Source organism: Mauremys mutica, chromosome 7, assembly GCF_020497125.1.
Source record: "Mauremys mutica isolate MM-2020 ecotype Southern chromosome 7, ASM2049712v1, whole genome shotgun sequence".
Taxonomy (NCBI): Eukaryota; Metazoa; Chordata; order Testudines; family Geoemydidae; genus Mauremys; species Mauremys mutica.
The window spans coordinates 116,546,473-116,571,615 of NC_059078.1; the positions used below are offsets into that span (position 1 = coordinate 116,546,473).

General features: G+C 39.6%; 1 protein-coding gene across 6 annotated transcripts in view; it reads right to left on the reverse strand.

Moving 5' to 3' along the window:
* Positions 1-25,143, reverse strand: part of ATRNL1 (attractin like 1) — a 948,738-nt gene that overhangs the window by 572,057 nt on the left and 351,538 nt on the right. For all 6 annotated transcript variants that reach the window (XM_045024151.1, XM_045024152.1, XM_045024153.1 and 3 more), the window contains exon 20: positions 11,683-11,776. In XM_045024151.1, coding sequence (XP_044880086.1) covers positions 11,683-11,776 — 94 coding nt within the window. The remainder of the gene's footprint in view (positions 1-11,682; positions 11,777-25,143) is intronic.

Genomic DNA, 25,143 nt, shown 5'->3' on the forward strand with positions numbered 1-25,143 from the left:
AACCAGCCCTCCATACAATTTCCAAAACTTGATGCGGCCCTCGGGCCAAAAAGTTTGCCCGCCCCTGCCCTAGCACATCCCCTCTGTGGGGCAGTAAGAGAACTACTGAGTAGCTGATGCTCTGACCCAACTCTAATCATCCTTTGCATGCTGGTAGGCTAAGGTTAACAACTTCGTAATATTTAAAAACCAGACAGTCCAGCAGGAGTGTCAAAACTGCCCCTTCCCCCTGAGGACCTGCCCCTGCCCTGCCCTTTTCCTCCAAGGATCCCTTGTAATGGGTCTCACTCATCACTGGGATGCCTCTCTTTACTAACCTGTTGCAGACATGTGTAACTGCTGGAGACTAAATTAAGTAATGCTTTAAGTGAAAGCACTCTTGTATTGTGCTGTTTGTGCCATCCATCTATTGGTCAGACAGCCTTGTCTCCATTGATTTATTTCCTGCCACCACCTTGCTAAGAGTAAAAGTTACCAAGAGCTTTGTCTTCAGAAACGCCGGGTAACACCTCCCCCAGTTGGGCTTCATCAGCCATTAGGCCCTATCAGTCCCTGGCTCTCCTCCAGGTACAGCCTATAAGGTCAATTGGCCTATGTGGGGTGGACCGTTCAAGCCCTATGTGGGGTAGATACCCCATCACAACTCCCAATTATTCTGTAGAGTATTTGCTTATGGCTCTTGTTTGTCAAAAATAAACCACTTCTTTCCAAACAAGTCCAGGCACTTAGCTTCCTTCTCTTTAGGTGTAATTCTGCATCCCTGCTGCCTAGATCTTTTGCGTGCAGCTGTCACAACCAGTGACCCAGGGCCTGGATGAGTGTACAGACATTGAAAGTCTGACAAGGGCACCTGATAACATTTATCAGCCTTTTGGACATAGGTGGAATTGTCTGCCATAGATGTTGTGCAGACTGCAGCAAGCTGACTTTGCTCCATTAAGAGAATCATTCTACAACACAATACACTTGTAAAGTGAGTAATATTCTGAGCTGTCAGTCTTAACAATAATCACCCGCTGAAAAATGCATTGCTCCCATTTTGCTCAGCCTACTGATTTAGGAATGCTTTAAATTTCTGTACTGTGCTGAACATTCGTTTCCCCCAGGTTTATAAAACATTAATTTGTATTTTTTTTGTTTTGTTTTAAATCAATAGGAAAATGTGAAAAGTAGAAGGCATATTACACCAGGAGGAAACTGAAATAAAAAAATTTACAGTAACTCCTCACTTAAAGTTGTCCCACTTAACATTGTTACGTTACTGATCAATTAGAGAACATGCTCATTTAAATTTGCGCAATGCTCCCTTATAATGTTGTTTGGGAGCTGCCTGCTTTGTCCACTGCTTGAAGAAAGAGCAGCCCATTGAAGCTAGCCATTGGGGGCTTGCAACTAGGGTGGACCAGCAGCCCCCCATTAGCTCCCCTAAGTTTCCTGTGCGGCAGCCATCCTGCAGGCTATCAATTGTCGGGCAGTCCAGCTGTCCCTACCCGCACTGCCATGTGCTGCTCCTGCTCTCTGCCTTGGAGCTGCTCCCGGGAACCTCCTGCTTGCTGTGCAGGGGCAGGGAAAGAGGGGTGCTAATGTCAGGGTGTCCCCTTCCCCCGCTCCTACCCCCATTCCTTTACTCCATCTCCACAGAGCGGGGGAGGGGGAACACGACAGAGCTCAGGATGGAGGGAGCTTGCTGGCAGCAGCTGTTGTCTCAACTTGCTGATCTAATTAAAAAGGGAGTGTACTTAGAGTGGGGTCAGCATACTTAAAGGGGCAATGCGCACCTCTCTCTCTCTCACACACACACGGTGTGTTTCTCTGTCTCTCTCTGCTATGCTGTCTCCTCTCCCTCCATTCATGCTGCCTTGTATGTGAAGCTACATTAACAACAATGTGTTAACCCTTGAGGGCTCAGCTGAGTGCTACTTCATCATTTAGCACTAAGGCATTCTCTGGGAAATATCCCACCCTCTGACTTCACCACCTCAACCAAGCTTTACAATCATCATTGCTGTGTACAGTATTAAATTGTTTGTTTAAAACTTATACTCTGTGTGTGTAAAAGCAGCAAAGAGTCCTGTGGCACCTTATAGACTAACAGACGTGTGTGTGTGTATTTTAGAGAGAGAGAGAGAGTCTCTTTTGTCTGGCGAAAAAAATTTCCCTGGAACCTAACTCCCCCTATTTACGCTAATTCTTATGGGGAAATTGGATTCACTTAACATCGTTTCACTTAAAGTAGCATTTTTCAGGAACATAACTACAATGTTAAGCGAGGAGTTACTGTACATCTGTCATTTTTGAGCTAACTTTTGGCAGTGGACATTTTGCTAAAATAGGTGATGTCATTTATAGCACTGAGTGAAGGAGTTCTATCCAAGTGGTTGTATATCAATTATCATGCTGTTTAATGTTGGTTAAACATGTATCAAAAACATTTATTGTATAGTATTTTAACAAAATATTTCATTAGTATTTTGGGGGATTCTTTCGAGGATTGCAAAGTAGCACTAAAGCAGGATGGAACTGAATTCAGGCTCTCATAGCAGGCTACCTCACTGACAGTGTCAAACACACTCTCTCATGTTTAACAAGATGGCTTCTACTTGTGGGCAGTTTATAGTCTATAGTAATTTTTAAAATGCAGTGTTCAGATAGTAGTCAGAATTCATTCCTGCTTAGATATATTTCTTGTATTTCAAATAATCTAAGATGAACAAACTGGATCCAGTTCCCCAAAGAGTCAGTTCCTAGTCACAAGGAGGATATAACTGAAGTTAAACAGGTTTGCCACAACTCTGAATTATTTTGGTTCTGTGACATGTTTACAAATTGGTTTTCCATCAGTATTTTAACTACATATTTAAAACATCAGTTATAAAACAACAGTCCTTGATATACCTCAGGCATTCTCTCAACTTCCCTGCATTTAAATACTGGCACACAAAATTGTCTAAATATTTTCATTTGCCCCAGTACCACCATTTTTTTCCCTTTATGAGAACGCTGCTTTCTCGAAATAGCATAAGACATTTTAAACTCCAGTTCACTTTCACTAAAGAACAGATCTTCTGTTTTCCACATAAAATGTAAATTTTAGGATTTGAAATGCCTTTTACATTGCTAAAGAATACTGTTACTTCACATTTACAAAGTGCCTTTCATGCCAAAGAATCCCAAAAGACTTTGCGAACTTTACAAATTATATATTCTATACAGTACAAAGAAGAAAGGAGGGGAAGTTTACAGAAAGACAGAATAATACAATGGTTAGAACACGGGTGAACAAACTTTTTGGGCCGGACCACATCTGGGTGGGGAAATTGTATGCAGGGCCGGGGCAGGAGGGGTGCAGGGTGTGGGAGGGGGTGCAGTGTGCAGGAAGGGGCTCAGGGCAAGGGATTGGGCAGAGGAGGGGTGGGGGTGTATGAGAGGGCTCAGGGAAGGGGGTTGGGGTGCAGGAGGGGTGCGGCAGGGGGTTGGGATGCATAGGGGTGCAGGGTGTAGCAGGGGGCTCAGGGTAGGGGTACAGGAGGGGTGCGGGGGTGTATGAGGGGGCTCAGGGCAGGGAGTTGGGGTACAGGAGGGGTGCAAGGTGCTGGCAGGGGGCTTAGGGCAGGGAGTTGGGGGGGTGGGGTGCAGGAGGGCTTCGGGCTCTGGGGTGGCAGCGGCGCGCACCAGGGCCAGAGCAGGCTCCCTGCCTGCCTGCCCTGTCCCCGGACCCATGCCGCTCCAGGAAGTGCTGCGGCCCCTGGGGGAGGGGGAGCAGAGGGCTCTGTGTGTGCTGCCCTTGCTACGCCTCCAGGTACCTCCCACGAAGCTCCCATTGGCCACGGTTCCCTGTTTCCGGCCAATGGGAGCTGCAGGGGGCAGTGCCTGGAGACAAGAGCAACACATGGAGCCCTCTGCCCCCTGCCCGAGGGCCGCAGAGGCGTGGTACCGGCCACTTCTGGAGAGCGGCGCGGGGCCTGCGGTGTCACGGGCGGGGGGGGCAGTCCCGCAGGCCAGATCCAAACCCCTGAGGGGCCTGATCCGGCCCGTGGGCCATAGTTTGCCCACTCCTGGGTTAGAGGTACATTAAACAGTATCATGTGTAGTGTTGTAGTCGTGTTGGTCCCAGGATTTGAGATAAGGTGGGTGAGATAATGTCTTTTATTAGATCAACTTCTGTTGGTGAGAGACAATCTTTCAAGCTTACACAGAGCTCTTCTTTAGGTCTGGAAAATGTACTGAGTGTCACAGTTAAATACAAGGTGGAACAGATTGCTTACATAAGTCATTAACACACATTTCAAGGGACCACTCATGGCGTGGCCCATTAACCTTTCAAGATCCATGGGTCCTACACATGCCTATCACAACACATGTACCTCATTCAGTGCACTAAATGCTCCAACAATAACGATGCGGGTGAAATGAGTCAATCACTACGCTCTCGACTGAACTCACACAGTAAAAAAGAATAAAAGACAAAAACACAATATTACCTGTGGGTTAACATTTTTCACAAAGTGATCACTCTATATCTGACCTTCCATTCCTCATCCTCAAAGGAAACCTGCAAAATACCTTCAAAAGACAAGCCTAGGACCTTAAACTCATAACTTTGCTAGACACTAAAAACCATGGACCGAATAGAGACACTGGATTTATGGCTTATTACAACAACCTAAATCTCCCCTCCCCCCGCTCCCTGCAATGACTGGAGAGATGTTAACGGGCCATTTTGACTTGCATGGTCCCTTGAAATGTCTGTTAACTACTTACGGTAAGCAATCTGTTCCACCTTGAATTTAGCTGTGACTCTGGATATGCCTACACTGCAATTAAAAACCTATGGCTGGCCTGTGCCAGCTGACTCAAGCTTGCAGGGCTAGGGCTAAGGGGCTGTTTAACAGTGGTGTAGACATTTGAGATCATGCTGGGACCTGGGTTCTAGAACACTGAAAGGTGTTTATACAGACACATTAAATATTTCTCCTGTCATACTGTTTAAATATGAATGTATAGTACTATAGTAAATGAAACAATGAAGTCACACTATTGTGGCTGACTTCTAATTTGGCTTCTGAACCACTGAGGTCTAAGTATCACTCGTTTAGAAAATAAAGAACTTGGTTTTTTAAGTGTTCCTCTCACCTCCATCGTTAGCGGGAAATCTCCATCTTTAGCTAGCTTTAGAGCAAAATCGATGGCCATCTCAGAGGACAGCGAGTTTTCAATTAACAAAGAAAGTCCCAAGACTGTGCTAAGAAGGAAGAGGGAAAGAATAGGAAGCAGTTGCCTTATGTCAAATCAACAACAACAGAACTCAATACCCTCTCTACAGCAAAGTAACAAAAAAGGAAAGTCTTAAGAGGAAAAAAACCAAAAAGATACTGTTCTTTGGTATACAAAATAATACTCTATATTACATTTATTAATTTACATTCATTTCAGAATTACACCGATTACCATAGTAACTAGTATTAAATTGATTCTATCCTCTACCAGGAAACAAAAAAAGCTGCTTGACTAGAAGAAGCTGTTTTATTAAATTATGCATGTCTCAGATTCCTTTATTCTTCTCTTTCATAGAGGAATTTCCTATTAAAGTGGTTTTCTTAGATGACTGCCATTTCCTGTTTCCACAACTCTGACTGGAGACACAGAAGGACAAATTTACTTAGGCACAAATGGACAAAGCTATAGTAAAGTCAATGAATTGGTGAATTTGGCCTAGAGTCTCAATTAAAATTTTGTCTTGTCTTTACCTGTTATTTAGAGGGATTAACCCACAAGTTTTTGCAGGATATTTTTTAATCTTTGAAGGGATCTTTGAGATCTTATTACTATTTAAGATCAGGAACACAGCAGAATGCTATCTACTGTCTACTTAAGTTTATATACTGATCCTGTATTATTTAAATAGCCTTTTTTAAGTTTTACTATATTAATCATTTGTATTTTGATACCTAAGTCACTTCTCTATAAATACAACAACAATGCTTGTCTCTATGGAACTAATATGACAGCACACAAATGAATTGCTTGGATATTTAATGGCTTTTAAATGGTTAATAATGTATTTCTTTACATAAGAACCATGTCCGTTCTGTTATATCACCCCTACTATAATTATATACACACAGCTAGATTAAAGCAACACTGAAGTTGCAAAGTCTTGCATTCAAACATGCAGATATGCCAGAATTAAGACTGCCTGTCCATCACCAGCCTTGTTCCATTTCCACACCTCAGCTTTTTCTCCCTGCTCCCTACCTCTAGGCTCAGATCCTCACACCTCAGTATTACTGTCAAACTGACTTCCTCCTCCTCCTTCTGCTTGCCTAATTTGCCTATGCACAAGGGGGGAGAGAGAGAGAGAGTGTCTTCCTGCTCCCAGTTCTTGTGCCCAGCAACACAGCAGCTTCTGACAGCTGACAGAAGCAATGGCAGGGAAAGTCCTGCTCACAGCCCCTTTAGCAGGGACGGTTCAGGTTTTTTTGCTGCACCAAGCAGCGAAGAGGTGGGGGGGGAGGGGAGCCACAATCAGTGGCACTTTGGCAGCAGCTCAACCACGCCGCTTCATTCCTCAGCAGCAATTTGGCGGCGGGTCCTTTGCTCCGAGAGGGACTGAGGGACCCACCGCCGAAGACCCGGACGTGCCCCTTCCCATCGGGCACCCCAAGCACCTGCTTCGTTCGCTGGTGCCTGGAGCCAGCCCTGCCCTTTAGCCTTGGGATGGAGCACACCCACAGAGTCAGGGCCAGCGCAACCCATTAGGCAATCTAGGCGGTCGCTTAGGGCGCTAACATTTGGGGGGGGCGGTGACCGCGGTGGCCAGGCCAACAGAGGCAGCATTTCGGAGGCGGGAGCTTCCGCCGCCTAGGGCGGCAAAAAAGCTGGTGGTGCTCCTGCAATAGAGTTATAATCTTCAGAGGAATTAGCCACCAAACTCTACTAAGTCTCTACTGTGCGCATGTGAACTGAGACTTTCAGAAGCTCATAATTCAGCCAAAATGAGCCAATTTTCAAATCTTGGCAAAAGGCACTTCCCTGACACCATAGCAACCCCACTGCCAAATTTCAAGTTTTGGCTCCAAGCATGGAGGCACCAAAGCTTCATGGAGGCAAACCAAACTATTGGCACAGTTAAACAACTAAAACCAAGGTCTTATAATGGAAAATGTGGGGCAACATTAACTGTAGGCATCACTGCTTGTGCTCTTGTAATGTCTTCTCTTAGCAACAGCAGCATTATACTTCTGAAATATGCACACGTTAACCTGTAAAATGTTTTAAAACATTAGATATGGATCTGTTTTAAGTGCAACACAATAAGCCATACTCAGTGATATTTTGGGGCAGAGGTTTGTTTCATCTGTACAGGAAGGATGGTCCAGCAGAATTAGATCGTTAACTTGGGATCTGCAAGATCTGGGTTCAATTCTCTCACAGATTTCCTATATGACCATTGGCAAGCCACTTAGCCTCCATTCCACATCTGTAAATGGGGATATTATTGCTTCCCTACCCCACAAAGTAAAAATTGTGAGACGCTCAGATACTGTGGTAATGGAAGACATATAAGTACTTCAGAGAGATTATTTCCTTGTTTTGGTTAGGTAATGCTAAGATAAGCCATGCCAGCTCAGTGTGGTACTCTGTTCCCTGCTAGTGGTGGTTAGCCAACTAGAGACTGAAGAGCCTGCTACAGCCTTGGCTAAGAGCTGGGTCTTTTAGCTCAGGTTGCATAGGATCATGAATTAATATCTCTCTCTCCTGACTTATTAATAGCACATTACATTATTGAAACAAAGGGCATTTTTATTTTTTTAAAGAAGGCCAAACTGCATTAATTTTATTTTTAGATTAGAAAAATCAATCTGCCAAAAAAGAAAAAGGTGGTTGTCCTGAAAGGACTTAGTACTTTTCTCTACAGATTGCTACAGTCTCTAATTTTAAATTAATTAGTTTTGTACAGTCACTCTGATTTCCTAAAACCCTTGTTCCTAGAAGATGGTGTTCACTGCACATCACCTATACTTATGGGATGGGAGAGGGGAATAACAAAGCCCTGAAACTATGGCTTTCTAAATCTAACTGTCACACTAGAGTTAGAAATTTCCATGAAAATCCCCTTGCTGCTTAAACTTCACCATGGCCTACTCAACAAGTGGAAAAAAAATAATTTATATCCAGAGCTAAATTGTTTGATTCTTTGATTCTTACTGTATTCAAGGAAACAGGACTTTGTACATTTTTTGTAAATGACTGCATCAAAGTAATACCTGGCTTCATCATCAATTTCTCCTCTAACTGAAACAACCTGAAGGATCCAAAAAATTGGCTAAGCACTCAGGTCAAAATGGGGTAACAATATATTAAACACTGCATCTAAAATGGAACCTTGAGGCAATTCCACTCTTGACTTTTAGCTATGATGAAAACAGACCATGTATTCATATTCTTTATTTTCTGTCTCTCAGCCTGAGTTTCTGCAGTAAGCCAAACAAAACCAGGAGTACTGTTGAAGCATTATAGCTATCAGCACATTTTTTGCATGGGAACATGAACAACAATACAGACACGTGATCCTCCTGCACCAGCTTCTTTGATGCTTTTCTCTGCTCCTAAGGCAAGACCTCAAAGCTAAATTCAAGGCATTACATATGGAGTATTAGTATCTTCCCATTAGTAGCTGGTAGATTGTGCCCATATATGCAGGGAGCCCAAAGAATATGCCGTGCAGCACAGAAAATCCAGTCTCCCGACCGTTCTCTATCAGTGGAAGTGGAATGTGTTGTTTTCACATGTTCTCCTGTCCAAACCTACTGAAGCTGCCAGGGGATTCGGGATTCGATACTGCTCAAAGTAACTGTAACACTCAAAAGAAACAGGATTCTTCTTTACCTGCCCTCCTGGGGACTGCTATGAGGATGCCTTTGGCAAGAGATCTAATAAGTCTCTGGCTGATGGGAAGAGCTATCAGCTATGAATATCACTGAATGATGATATGCTATCCTATCTATACTATTAATACTAAACTTCAAAACAAAAATTATAACAATATAGAGCTAACAAAACCTACTAGAGTTAGGAAATCAATGGACACAGCACTGCTTTCTCTGATAGTGATGAGAGAACTCAGGTGGCTGGGGTAGCACATCCAAAATGAACATGTATTTGAAGAAGGTTCCACAAGTTCATTGACAGAGAGTACTATCCCAACAATGGAAATGCACATAGGTCACTGAAGAAGAATGACAGCTTAGAATGAAGAAGTGGTATAGAAAATATCTTAATGTAGCATGTTAAGTACCTTGAGTCTTTGCATCTGGAAGGTGTACATTCTATTAGCATATCTTTTTGATAATGACTAGGTCAGTAGTCATTAGGAACTCTAATATCATTGGTGATAAATGCATGATATACAGGGTGAACCTCTCTAGTACAGCACTCTCTGGTCCAGCATGATTTTATTTGATGTTTTTCATGCTTTATCTACTTATTTCCTTGTGCCAATACAGTAAAATTGTGTAACAACACTAACACTTTGTTACAAAGAGATCCGGTAAGCCTTGGATAGGCAGCATTGCAAGCATTGTTCCATTTATTCGCCTCAGCGAGATAAAAATAAAGAGAGACCTACTTGCTACAATATTGACCTCTCGTGGTTCGGCAAATTCTCTGGTTCTGCACCGATCAGGTCCCCAAGTCGCCAGACTAGAGAGGTTCAATCTGTATTACATATCAGTTTGAAACCTGTTAGTCTATGTGATTTTCATGCTCCGATTACTGTGACCCTTGTCCAATCTCACACAACTTCCTTCTTCTTTCTTCTCTTCTCTTAACCTAGGCTGTAAGTGCTTCAAGACAGAAACACTCGCCTGCTCCATATTTTACAGCTTCTAGCACAATCAGGCTCCAATCTTGACTGTGGCCTCTGGACTCTATACTAATACTAATAAATAATTATATTTAATAACACAATATGATTGAGGTGTCTGACTACAAGAAAAAGAATTAACTACCTTTTCTTAAGTACACTCTACTTTTAGTATAAGGCTCCCTTTTTATCTATGCACACATGTATAACGCGCTCACTGTTGGATCATTTCCTGGAGTAAAATTTTATTATCACCGCAATCCATGTAAAGACTGGCTTCCAGTGAAATAAGCTGATCACAATTTCTTCCAGCTCAGATAGAGGAAGGTTTATTTTTACCTCCTCTAAGCAAATATGGATCACAGAGTCTTCATTGTGAAAATCTGCTGGATACTGATACAGTAACTCCAATGACCAAGTGAAAGACTTTTAATTGGTTACATGTAGTCACCAATTTTATCTAGCATGTTTCCCAGGTAAACTGTATTCACAATATAATCCTGCAGAAAAACATGCTGTCCCATAACTTTTGACGTGTACTACTTGGAAGCCATAAGAACAACTAACTTCTGCAGACATGATGGTTATGAACAGCTATGTCTACATATTATGGCAAGTGGCATGCTATAAATAGCTAAAATATACAGATTAGGTAGTTTAGAAAAAGTAAAATAAGGGATTTGTACCAAATGTACTAACCAGAAATTTTGGAAGTACAATAAAGAGAAAAAGTACAGTATAATTCATTAATACTTTTTTTTTTTAAAATAGCATCACTTTACAACACCCATTGCACTCAGTTCCTAAAACTGATGTTATAATAAAGCAATAAAGAAAATGTGGTAAATAGCACATTTTCTTCAGTTTTCACGAAAATAGAGGAAGACAATTATAATTCCATAACAGTTTCTATTTACCCTTTAGCATTTCTGTTTTCTGCAAGGAAAACAACTGCAAATTACCATCGGGACAAGATGCTAATTTCCTGAAAATTAAAACTGGGAAAAGAATGAATCTGGAATAAATCTGACCTGGTTAGAAATTAGGCATCATTTATTTTTAATATTCTTTTCAAAAAAGCTCTAGAACTCAAAATATTTTAAAACTAAGAAACACATGAATTGAAAGAGAGACTGGGTATGACCTTTTTGAGTAAAGGAGAATCTGAGTCATGCTGCAGAAAAAACTACTTAGCATAATTTGTATTTTATTTCAGCAAGTACGGTGGACCAATCAGAGTTGCAAGTCTTTAAATGTTAAAAACCCATTCAACAATGAGATAGATATCCAACTGATTTCCAGTATAAAAACTAGAATGCTAAGTGCACTTTCCAAAGCTAAAGGCCTATGTACTCCTTTTGTTCAATATTTAATGACGTGGATGAAATGTCTGAAGAATTGTCCACCTTAAAATGTTTCTGAAACTCTAAAAATCTAATTACTATAGTTTCTGACCTAAAGATATGTGACAAACGTACCTAATATAGCTCCTAGCACCACAGATATTTTGGACTTTGAATCCAATTGCACATAAAACAGCACAAGGCTACTGATAATTCTCCAGCCATCTCCTTTTATAGGATACTATAAAAGCTATAGTGGCTGTATAATGTTATTAATATTTATGAAGTTATTCTTTAAAAAGAGAAACTAACTTTGCCTTTTTCTAAGGAATGTAGATGTACATGGTGACCAGATTAAGCAGAGAAATCATTTAGAGATCACTTCACAGCAAAAAAGGAAATGGAAAAATACAAAATTAATTATCCTTTAGGCATAAATTAAAATAAATTCAGGCTACAATCAATTGTACTCACAGTTGACACTGGTCTCCTTTGATTCCTTTAGTTGCACAAAAACATTTTCCTGTTTGCATGTGACAAATATTTGCATGTCCACTGCACGTGCAAGCTATAAAATCAAAGAGGAAAGAGATTTAAATGTCTATATTATACTTTATGACTAAATGTACTTTTATGGATATTAATATTATACCCTAAATACATTACAGAGGTGGTGTGGTTAAAGTATTAGTATTTCCATCATGATCCCCTTTAATATCACTAATATGACCGTTTAATTTATATTCTGCAGTGTTGGGAACTCAATAGTCTGAATGTGTCTTTAGGGAGATTTTATCTAAAGATTACTGACATAAATAGTAAAGGTTTCAGAGAAGTCAGTACAGGCTATCACTTTAATGTGACTTTGTATACAGTATGGCAAATATATTACTAAATATTAACAAAAATAATCCTTATGTATATGAAGTAAAATCCTGAACTATTGAAGACAATGGCAAAACTCCCATTGACTTGAATGGGACCAGAATTTTGTCCAGTTTCTAATAAAAGACACATACAATGTATCCATACCAGTTAAAGTTGTAAATCAGTTATATTTGACAACAAATTAGTAAATTTAAGGCTTTTAAGGCCCACTTGAACAGGGGCTAATTTGATACAATACCATTTCTATGGTCCAAAACAAGAACATTCTAGAGGCAAAACTACAAAGAGCTCTTCTGCCTTTAAATGCCCCTGCAGGTTAAGTAAGGTGGTACAGAGGCTGTCAGAATTTCATTAAGAGGTGTGTGATAAGCCAATTTAAGGTCTCAATAGGATGTCAAAGAGCACAGCCTTAGGCAGACTGAATCCTATCTACCCACCCTTCTTGATTGTGATTAAAGATACTGAAATATCTGCAGGTAATGGAATTGCCTCTTGGTAACCTAGTGCAGTGTGGTATAGTCCTATAGGTAATGCATTAGGGTCTACAAGACAAGACAACCATCTAGTGATATTCATAATATGCTTAAAACTCTCCTTGAACACACCTCAGTAATTCTGAACCTATCTAGAGATCAGAATCTGCTGTCACAGAAATTTTAATTACAACCAAAATAAAAGATTTTATGCATCGTCATCTTCTTCTTCATGAGCATGGATATAATACTAAATGGTGACCTACATGTAATAAAAGTTTATTTGCCACTTTACAATCCTATTACAGAAGTGCTATTTTTCTTCTTGGCGGAAGGAGGGAGTTTTTACGGTCTTATTCTGTAGATAAGGAACAACGTAGAAAACTCGTTCCTGTGACAGTGCCCTACAACACATACCCAGACACCATATGTCCCCCTTAAACAAACACACAAAAGAAAAGTATGAATGTATTAGACAACTGGATCTCAAACTATGTACTTGTACTTTACATAATATACAATTCATACAACATAAATGTCCATGTGTTTGAAGGATAGCACATCTGATATTTCAAAGAAGCCTTTGTCAATGGTTTACCCCATTCATCTCCAGTTAGCAGACCATCTGAATTCAGCTTGAGGTAGGATGAGATGAACATGGCTGAAATAGCTGAGCTCCATTTTAAAAGTGGGTAAGAGGAGAGCCCAAAATGGCTTGACATCAGTGAAGGTGTGACTATAGTAGATGAGCTTTAATAAAAATGGTGCAAGCAGGGATGGAAAGAGAATAACACAGTTCAGGAGAGGGAAGAGAACATCTGTGTTCGGTACAAAGAACATAATCCACCGCTACAGTGATAAATACAGTTAAAATTAAGATGCCTTTGAAGAGTCAATTTACGATTTAAGGTCTGATCCTGCAAAATGTACACATATTTAACTGTAATAACTTTAGCAGAATTAAGCATGTACATACATTTTGCAGGATCAGGGGATTAAACACACACAGTCTGTGGCCAAATTTGACTTGGATGCTGAATTTTGGGGATCTGTCTGTATATCTTATAAATTCTATGTGAGATTATGAAGTTGTTACTATGAAAATTGGGGTATTATGAATGCGCCTGTTTGTGTATCCATCGTAATATGGCAGGGTTGTGTCATACCTCTACCACACGATGAACAAGTGTGGACTGTTAGAACTCAATGACAGCTTATTCAGAGTTAAGCACCTTGCAGTGGGTGTGCTAAGGAGGTTGGCTGAAGCTGTTATACTCAACCTAATCAGCAGCAGACCATTGTCTGGAGAGTGGAAAATCCCAAATGCAGAACAAAGATATCAAGGTATTGATACTAGCCTTTAAAAAACAACAGAGACTGGGTAGGTGAGGGGAACACTCACAGAGAGAGATACACAGAACATTTAGGCAGGAAAGAGGAAGGAATGGACAGCCAAGGTCACAGAAGGTGAGCTGAGAAGAAAAGGCTCCACGTTTCAAAATTCAAGCTATGCACTGCAATACAAGATCTCTGTATGACCCCAGAGGGCTCTGACCCCCAGCCCAAAGATGCTCTGGAGTGGTGAGGAAACTGAAGCAGGAAAATGCATGTAGAAATTATTATTTTTTGTCAAAATCTGTGTACTTGTGGTGTTATTATAGAAAGAGCTGTAGAACCTGTGCAAAGCATATTTCCCTTACATGCATTATATCTACCACATGGCCATTGAAGAGGTAATCCCAAAGTTCACACTTTCAGTGGAATTCTGGGAAAGGTTGTGTTTAAACTGCAGAGGAGTCTGAGGAGTGAGCACTAGTTCTAGGTGCTGGGCAGGAGGCTATGTGGTCTAAGCTTTCAGGCAGGGGTGCCACAGCGAGTCTGAATCCAGAAAATGTGTCTAGGGACCCCAAGACTGAGACAGTCCTGGACTCTCTTCAGACTCCAGAGGCTTAAAATATTCTGAGATCCAGTGGGCGGATCATCCCACTGCAGTCTAATGAGTGGCCAAGAGAGGGCACTTGACCGAATCTATGACAGATGCCATGCTCAAGGGCAACACCACAGTAATAAAGGCATTTAGTTTGGAAAAAAAGGATGCCTGGGAACAGGTTAAAACAGCAGAAATTCTTTCTCACAAGCTTTGTAATATTTCATTTTGAGGGAAGAGGAGGAGGAAACCACTCTCTAAAATCAAAATAGGATGTTATTAATCTCCTGACCTTAGGGATAAGTATGAGAAGTGTGGTCAACACCACCATTCAGGCAGGAAGATGTCCTTATTAACAACTTCAAGTGCCAGGTTTTATAAATGTGAACAAATTAAATAAGATTTGACAGTTCATCTAATTTTTTATTTTAGTCACCAATGCAAACAGCAACTTGCCAGTTGGAAAGTGCTCTCTTTCATGCAAGTTAATGAAAGAACTGAGATCCTTCCTTTCTGAAATATCCTGCTAAATCATAGGCAATACATATTTGCATGGAAATGAAAATGCCTCTGTTACAATATGTAATAAATAAATAAAGGTACATATCTGGTTAGAAGCACTGGCTTTTTACACCATTACTAATATTATTTTATTCCACTATATGATGCTTTATGTGGAAGTCTCAGCTCCAATGACTATGGTAATCTCAGCACAATTTACATAGCTCAGGAATATCATAGGGCATTCACATGCTTGTCAATTTGTCCAACTGTTAGTTAAATTAAGATGGCAATATAATTAATGATCATGAGACCATCTTTTAATCCATGTGACAAAGTGTTAGATGAATTAGGGAAGACACAATGGTTAAAGAAAACTGAAGCATGAAGAGAGAGCTCTCACAATGTGGACTGCTGTTCTCACAAACAAGGAAGAGGAGGGGAGCTGTTCCGGACACTTTTAGCAGAGAATGGGGAGCTGCACTTTCTAACCTGTCGTTTCCCCCTTACTTTATTCCTTGGCACACAGTAAATATATGGAATAAAATGCATAAGGAAGCAATGAGCAACATTTCATCAATAAAATAAATCTGATTATTTCAACTGTCACAAAATGTCACTTACACTGTAAAATCTGTGGTTGCAACTAACAGCAGGATTTTTTATAAAGTATGTGGTGATAAGAAAAAAAAATTCTTCTTCAAAATAAGACATAACCACCATAGCTCCAAGTGATACCTGCAATTCCCACTGAATGTTAAATTTTGCTATGATCTTGACTCTGCACAATAAAAGTTCACTGAAGATGTATTCCTCTGTAACACATTATAATGTTTCCTGTATTCTCTCAAGTACCCCATTCTTTGTCAACAGAATGATTGTTTAAGTACTTTTAGCAGGAAAGGCCTCTTTTCAAATGTTAATTTTCACTATGTAAATCATTGCTATAATAGCAGGAAGAAACAAATGAATATGTATACAGTATATTCCTAGCAGCGTACTGTGCTTATTGTGCCTTATCAGTTAACAGTTCGTAACAGTGATGCTCCATTATAAGAGAGCACATAAGCTGCAGAGCAACTAATAGGCTGCATTCTGGTTAATGTTCAAAAACTGCCGATTTATGTATACACATCGAATCTGAAACCATCTAAAAGTTAATTTATGACACAAATACATGGAATTTCTCTAGCATTGAAGCTGCTCATTCCATATGAAAAAAAACCAACAACAAAAGTCTTCAGTAGTAGTACAATTTCTTTTAGTTAAGAAGATTTAATGTAGTGAGTAAAAAAAACCAGACACTATGTTCTTTACACTGATGCAATGTCTACAATGTCTACACTACCACTTATGTAGCACTGTTGGGGACAGCACTATGTCAGCGGAAGAGCTTCTCCTGCTGACTTAGCTGCTGCCACTCATTGTGGGTGGATTAATGAAGCAACAGGAGAGCTTTATCCCATCGGCTTAGAGCAGCTACACTAGAGCCATTACCTAAATGTTCTTCCTGTGCATTCACAGTCACCTTTTCAAAACTAGCTACTCCATCTTGTGGCTGGTCAACTAGGGGATAACAACCTATTGCTAGTACCAGCTAATGGAGTTGCTCTTTTAGTCTTGGTGGTAGAGACTGTGCTGTGGTGGTGAAGGTTCCAGGTTAAAATCCTGCTAACAATCTATATGGAGATTGTTAAAAAAGTGGCACATGAAAAAGAGACTTAACTCCAGCAGATCTCAGACAACCAAGAGCAGCTTCCTCTAACTAGGCGAGATAGTAACGTACTTGCTAAATATGTGCTACATCCTCCTCTAGTTGCTCTTCCTTTTACTGGTAGAGGTCTGTACCACTGTACTGAAGGTCAAAGATTCAAATTATGTAGATGACCCACAAAAGTAGTAATTAAATTAGCAAATACCAGATATGCATGTGCAAATTGCAATAACTGTGCACAGCACTCAACGTAAACTGCTGGATTGCATTTCTTTTGTTATGATCACTGAGGGAAGAGAATATGGTGAAACATTTCTTGGGCCTACCCCAGAATGCTAGGGCTGGCTCTGACTAGCCCAAATGCTGATTTTACAAGATAAACAGGAATAAATATCCACTTTACTGAGTTTTAGTAATTCAATCAGTCCCCAGGTAATATCTTGAAATCTGTTGAAACAAAGTGCACCATATGCTAATCAATTTGACATTATGTTAAAAACCTCTTTAATGGACATATTTTGCATTAATATTTCTAAACTGAAGATATACTTAATCTCAGATTTGTGAGGGTATTTCTGCCAATTACAGAAACCAAAGTCATTTTAGAACTATGCAAATTTCTGCTAGAACTGTACACGTGTACATGGTGAATTACTGACACCAAAACACATTAATGCCTTTTCTGATGCTACTGGAATATGCTTAAATGTTAACATATAAATGCAGTGGCAGTAGTGCCATGTTATTATAGCACATTTAGGTAAAAACATATATTATACTTCATTATCTTTGTGCGCCTGTTTATTTTTTCCACTTGTCTGATTTTGACAAATGCAAAAGAAATAATAAGCTTATAATCTAAACTATGTTTACTGTTTAATTTACTGAAACCTAAATCTTAAATGCTCGATTTCATAGTAAGTGATTACTAAGCAAGTCCAACAGTCACAGAATCTCAAATGGTAGCATTATTAATAATGACAGTGAGCCACTAAATATATGCCTGTCCTTAATTCTCAGCTTTTGTACTGGAAAAGACAAGAAGGGATAATTGCATACCTGCAATTCTGCTTCTCTGATGATATCATTTTACTAGAAAATGATGTTTGAGTTTCACCTCCCTAGTGAGCAGCAGGATGGAATTCTCTAGCTCTTCTGGCCACTTGAGACATGATCCTATTCAGAGACCAAGTTCTCATGCCTGACTGGCTTCCCCTAGAACGCTAGACTGGATCCTTCCTGACCGGGGTTAGCTAGGGAGCTCCCTATTGGAACCACAACTGTTTAGGCTAGTTCCATCTTCTACCACTTCCATGTACTTTAGCTTCTGCCTAGACTCTGTTTCTGTGCCCTTTCTTTGATGTGTCCTCCTCTACTCCCCTTGTACCTCAGAATGGACCTTTGATAGCCATGGTCACGTGCATCCATTATTTGGTACACAATGGATATTTTGCCTTGTCACTGCCCTCAGGTGTCTTCGGTGTGTCAGTAGCCTCAATGCTATGCTGATTGCAATGTGTTCTCTGTCATAATTATGCTTTAGATAATGCTATTCCAGTTATTGATATGGATGATTTAGGGGAGCAGAGGAGACAGTGATTATTAGTCTAGCGGAGGAAACACGCACAAACAGACCAAACAGAAAACCAAAAAAACAAATACCACCCCTGTTCGGTAAAGACAACATGGGGAGGAAAAAGATGAAAACACTGTTCCTAATAGATTTGGATACGTAACAGAGAGCAAGGAAATAATCTTCCAGCAGCCTCACCACAGCAACTGAGACACATACATACTTTAAATTAAATAAACGGATTCTGTGCAGAGACACACCACACTTTTGCCATAACACTTTTTTCTTGAAAGGCTATTGAAACCAAGCTGATTGCATTGGTGTTGATGAAAGTAACCTGTGTTTTCCAATGGAGCCAATAAAGGATACAATTTTCTAAAGTACTCAGAGTCGGTCTGACCCTACTCCCATTGAAGTCAATAGTGAAGTCAGTGGGAGTTTTACCAAGAGCACAGGTAGACCAATGCTGAATGCTTTTGAAAACCCTACCTATATACTTTAAAAAATTAAATTATATAGATGATTGGAGGATTAGGAATAAAAGCACCAATTAGTCGGGTATTGATGTGCCAAACTAACCAAAGTCTTCCCAGTTTGCTGCTTTTCTTTTAAATGAATTTTGAAATCAGAAGTCAATATGATTTCTCATAGGCTGTCCTGTAATAGGTGGACTAGCCTTACTAAACCCAGAATTTTCATTACTGAAAACATACACATACGTCTAGAGGCAAGTAATGACCCCAGCCTTTCTGAGGATTCCCATGCTTCCAGGATGGTAGTACCATCCAAGGCTGGTACTGAGGGTGGTTCTAGACTCCCTATTGGATGACTGCATGTTGGACAATGGTGCTAGACTGCCATGAAAGAGCACACGTATCTGCTAAAAGGGTATACCAGTTGCTGCTACGTATATTTCTCCAGTGCTCCCAGATACTTACACCTCAAGCACAATGACTTCAGGAGCTGCTGCTCATACTCAATCGTCCCTCATACCCTCCCTTACGTACAATGCAGGGAATAGCTAAAAAGCCCTAACATTACAACATGACTAGTGCATATTCACATTCTCTAAGTATTACTACTGTTACTAAATTTCATTCAAATAAAAATTACATATACACACTTTTTCCTCTTTCTTTGACCTATGCTCAGACAGATCTCTATAAACCAAATGGATTGGCTGAAACAGCCAGCATTGTCTTCCAATACTAAAAATCCACATCCCAAACAACACAGATTTTATATAACAGTGGTAAGTTAATTCTAGGGGAAGTGTTTCCAATGGGATAATCATATCCCTAGGATATCATAGGGATTGGTAGTATATCATGTCTCCGTTATACCTATGGGGTAAACATAAGTCTGCCATTTCCCATTTCATAAACCACACAGTGTTGATATTTTCTGACTGTAAGGCTTAAAATAAATGCCAGGTTTTTTAGGAGGGGATTTCAGAATCTTGCTTTTAAGCAAAATAATGTAGTATTAGCCTGATGTCTCCCAGCTCATGTTTGCAATCCACGAAACAAGGGAAATCTTGATGCCAATGCCTGAATATCTCATAAAATGTCAATCTATTAAAATTAATTTGACTATTTTCTGTCAAACTCTAGTATACAGATTTTAAATGTACAAATTCAAATAAAACTATAATTGTTAAGATACTGTAGCATAAAATTCTGTCTGAATTTATTTCATATTATAAAATCCTGCCTAAACACGTGCACGGTCTCACTCCTTAGTCCTTACCTTCCTTAGAATCATTAAATCTGTCATTTCATGGTCATTTTCAGCCAAATTTCATCTTGTTGCTAAGAAGGTTAGGCTCTCAAGTACTTTTCCCTTTATCTCCAGGCTGAAAGAGCATCACCAGAAATACCAATGATGGTGAACTGGATGCAGCAATACAGTATCATAGTAAAAGTCTGGTTCATCTATAGGAACATGTAAGCACTTTGGGTGGGATAGAGTCCTGATCATGTCTGACAAGGGGAAAGGGAAAGGAGCTACTGAAAGTTATTTTTTAATTAACAAAACAAACTTTTAACAGTTTTATAAGACATTGTGTTCAGTTTGGAGCAATTCTATGTAGAATGGACGGTCCTTCTGCTTCATTCAACTGAAGGAAGTGAGAAGTTGAGGTAGCCATTTTTGTTCATGGGAAATTCTAAATATAGGAGACTTTAAAAACCCTGAGATTAAAGCCTTGTGCCTGCAACAAGCTGAGCAAATCATAAACACGATGAGCGCATTCAATATCCATTGACCTCTATGGGAGCTGAGGGTACTCTGTGCATCCAAGAGCTGCCTAGCCTCTTGCTGTAAAGCAGCCAAAACAAGTATATGTGATATTCACTTTCCAGTTATGAAGTAATAACCAAACAGAGTTTATGCAAATCAGACCCCCACCCCCATCAGAATGAAGGGATTTGCATAAATCAGGGGGGAAAACCCCATTTATTCAGCTAGTCATATGACGCTTCTACAAACTGCTCCATGTCATTGTTGTTTTGATGACAGTCCACTGAGATAGTATGGGCAACCCTTCCTGGAGAATCTTTTGACATTGTAGTTTGGTCTAATGGATAAACTTTGCTGTACTATCTTCCTAAACTGAAATATTTCAGCAATTTTCTTTAAGACAAGCAGCACTGAAAGATACACATACTATTATGCTATCTCCAGCAATGAAAGAGTTGGATTCCTTCTGTCAAACATCAATTTATGTTAAGCATATACTAGTTAGTTTAAACACTTATCATAAATACTTAACTATATTATATACACATAAGTAAAATGCAAGAGACATTTCAGTAGGGTCACTATAATAAGCCTGTTTCAAATATATTAAAATGTTGTTGCCAAATGTCTGTAATGTTTTTTTTTAATTACAACCAACACAAAAAAAAATCCTTAAACAAAAGTAAAAAACTAACCTTGACTATTTCTATTCCATTTTTAAAATGGCATATGGGCAAGTTTAGTAATAACTCAGTTCACGTTGCTGTGTACAACATGTAGATTTCAAGTGGAGCAGAAAGATTATTTCAATACAGTATAATCCAGTACAGTAAATTCATGCTGTAAAATTACCATTTTATAAAATGTATTAAATAAGTCAACAGGGCGATTGTTTCAGAGTTGCTAGCTCAGCATATAAATGCAGTTGCTGATGCTGAAAACAGAATAACCACCAACATTTTCATGAAGTACACATTTTAGATAATTGGATTTAAAATGCATTTGCTTCCCCCTGATGGCCCACCCTGAAGTATAGCTGCAAGAAGGAACTGTCTCTCAAAATGGGTTCCCGATAAATGGTACTTTAACTACATTTTTTGTTATTATTAAATTATTATTATTAAATATTGAAATTATTAAACCAGTGGCCACACATACAGATAATTCTTTTAAGATACACTGCAGGATTGGGAGGAACAGAAAGACTGTGAATGTAAAACCCAGCTTTAATTCATTTGTAAGACTTCTGTCCGGTCTTCCTTTAAATACCTTCTCAACCCCCACTTCCGTTGTAACATCTAAAAAGAAGCAGCCAACCAATAATAACTAGGTGAGTCATATGTGTCATATGAGTCACAGGTGTCCTCCTTTTCCCTCCCACTTAGCTTAATTAGGAAAGTACATATTTCATCTTTTCAATGCTCTCCTTTTATTTTTCTCGTGTTTTGGTGGGACAGTTGGCGCCTTCATTCTATAGTAAAAATACTAAATGCTCCTAAATCAATTCTTGGACAAATACTAGCCACTGCTTTTCAGAGGAATGTATTTGGGAAATAAACATTTAATACATATTTTTCAGGCAGGTTAGAATAGCATATTATTTCCTGATATTGTGCTGAAATTCACATGTTCCAGGTAGAAAAGTTATTGCATTTCTTGATCATTGCTGCTGCATTTTTAGAACTATCACTATAAACAAGAAGACGACACACAGAAAAGATATTTTAAAAATAGACTTTTCCCCAAATAATAAATGAATACTATAAGAAAGTGAAAACTACCAAAATAAAGATGCAGAGAAAGCTCGTTTATCATTGTCAGAACTCAGGCCACAAAAGAACATGTAGGAAGACGATCACTAACATCAATGAAAACAATTATAAGATTATCATGAATCCTTGAGAAATGATCAAATGAGAATGAAAGAGATAAAGGGATAGAATATAAACTGGAACTCTTCTATACCAATCTAAGTAATAAGTAGTCATCAATTACAAGACCCCCAGTTCCATATGTTTTTGTGCTAAACTGCTGAAGAAGCACAACACACATACTACTAACAGAGATTAGAGAGACTGTAGTTTCAGACAGCATAATATAAATGTTACTGAGTATTATTCTTTCTAGTATTGCAGGTATTTGTCATTGCATAGTAGGTTTTTAAAAATAGTATTTTTTTAGATTAAATTAATTAAATAGAAAACTAGGGATTATTTTTACAGCGTCCCACAATGTTAGAGCAAAACATCTCTGCCATAGAAAAAAATATGTTTGAAAACACAGAAAGTGATTCTGCTTTCACTTTTACCCATGTAAATTAGGAGTAACTCTGCTGAAGTGGAGATACACATGTAAAACTGGTGTGATGTAAGAATCAGGCTCAGAGTAGCTTTCACAAAGTATTTATACTAGATAAACAATTACAAAATGAAATTTGTGCTGGATGAAGATAAAACTGAGTTTTAAACAGGGGAGCAGAAATGTGAAACCAGCCTATTTTAATGAAGCAAAGTTTTGCTAACAAGATACCAGTGGGAAAGGGCCAGAAAGGGGGAGAAGGAAGGGATCTGTGGTCACAGAACTGGGCTGAACCCCAATGTGTGAATGTTAGTCTACTTTCTGATTATTTTGAGAGTAAAATAAATGGTTATATAAGTCCTGAAGAAAATACCTTCTGACTGCAACTATTTTTATACTGTCACTCCGACAATTCATAAACATTTTATCAACTGTACACTATCAGACACATTCTAGACAAGCAATACACCACTGAATCCAACAGAGCTACACAAAAGCAGAAATTGGCTCCATATACTTGTATATGAAATTCAAAGAAGTAGCTCCCCTGAATCCAAATATTACAATATTAAACACAACAAAACCAAAGAGAAGAATTCTACTTTCAATCTACATTGAAAAAAAAAGCAAGGAGTCCTCGTGGCACCGTAGAGGCTAACAAATTTATTTGGGCATAAGCTTTCATGGGCTAAAACCCACTTCATCAGATGCATGGAGTGAAAAATACAGTAAGGAGGTATATATATTACAGCACATGAAAGTCTGGTCCTGGAGTTTTTTAGCTGCAGGATGGCTACCTTTAAATCTGCTATTGTATGCCCAGGAAGGTTGAAATGTTCTCCTACAGGTTTTTATATATTGCCATTCCTAATATCTGACTTGTGTCCCTTTATCCTTTTACGTAGTGATTGTCCAGTCTGGCCGATGTACATAGCAGAGGGGCATTGCTGGCATATGATGGCGTATATTACATTGGTGGACGTTCAGGTGAATGAACTGGTCATGTGGTGGCTGATCTGGTTAGGTCCTGTGATGGTGTCAATATGTGGGCAGAGTTGGCATCAAGGTTTGTTGCATGGATTGGTTCCTGAGTTAGAGTTACTATGGTGCGGTGTGTGGTTGCTGGTGAGAATATGCTTAAGGTTGGCGGGTTGTCTGTGGGTGAGGACTGGCCTGCCTCCCAAGGCCTGTGAAAGCGAGGGATCGTTGCCAAGGATGGGTTGTAGATTAATAGCAGATTTAAAGGTAGCCATCCTGCAGTAAAAAAACGTCAAGACCAGATTTCAAAGAGAAACTGCTGAACTTCAGTTCATTTGCAAATTTGACACCAGCAGCTCAGGATTAAACAAAGACTGTGAATGGCTAGCCAACTACAAAAGCAGTTTCTCCTCCCTTGGTGCTCACACCTCAACTGCTAGAAGAGGGCCTGATTGAACTAACCTCGTTATCTCTAGACCGATTCTTGCCTGCATATTTATATCTGCCTCTGGAAATTTCCACTACATGCATCTGACGAAGTGGGTATTCACCCATGAAAGCTTATGCTCCAATAGGTCTATTAGTCTATAAGGTGCCATAGGACTCTATCACTTTTTAGCTATACAGGATACTTTAATATTTGGGTGCTCAACTTGAAAGCCATAAAGTGAACAGACTTCCAGAAAATGCTGCTGAGTAGCCATATTCTGAAACTCAGTTCCCTTTAAGGTGTCTTATGTAGGGCACTTAAACTTGAGGCAACACAAATCCTTAGTTACTTTTGAAAGTCTTGGCGGCTGTTATACATTTGTATTGCAATAGCTCCTGAGGGCCCCACAGTTCTAGGTGTTGTACAAACTTACAGACAAACACAGTTGCTGCTACAGAGATCTTATAAACTAAGCTAGTTTAGAGAATGAGGGACTGATTCTCCAGTAGTACCCCTTTTACACTGGTATGACTGTAAGTATGTCTACAGTTAGAGTCAGAAGCTAAGGCCAGAAGGGGCCACTAGATAATCTAGTCTGAGCTCCTGTATATCACAGGCCACCAACACCACCCAGCACCCACACACTAAACACCCAACAATGGAAATGAGACCAAAGTAAATGAGACCCCAGATGACTAGACCTTTATGTGCCCCAGGCAGAGAATAGGAGACCAAGGTACACAATACTCGAAGCCCCTGAAATGGCAGGAAAATGATTAAATGAGATATCCCCAGATAATTCTGGGAAATTCCTTCCTGACCCCACACATGGCGATCTGTTAGACCCTCAGTAAGTGAGAAAGAACAAGCCAGCCAAGTACCTGAGAGAGAGAATGCTCAGTGCCAACTCAG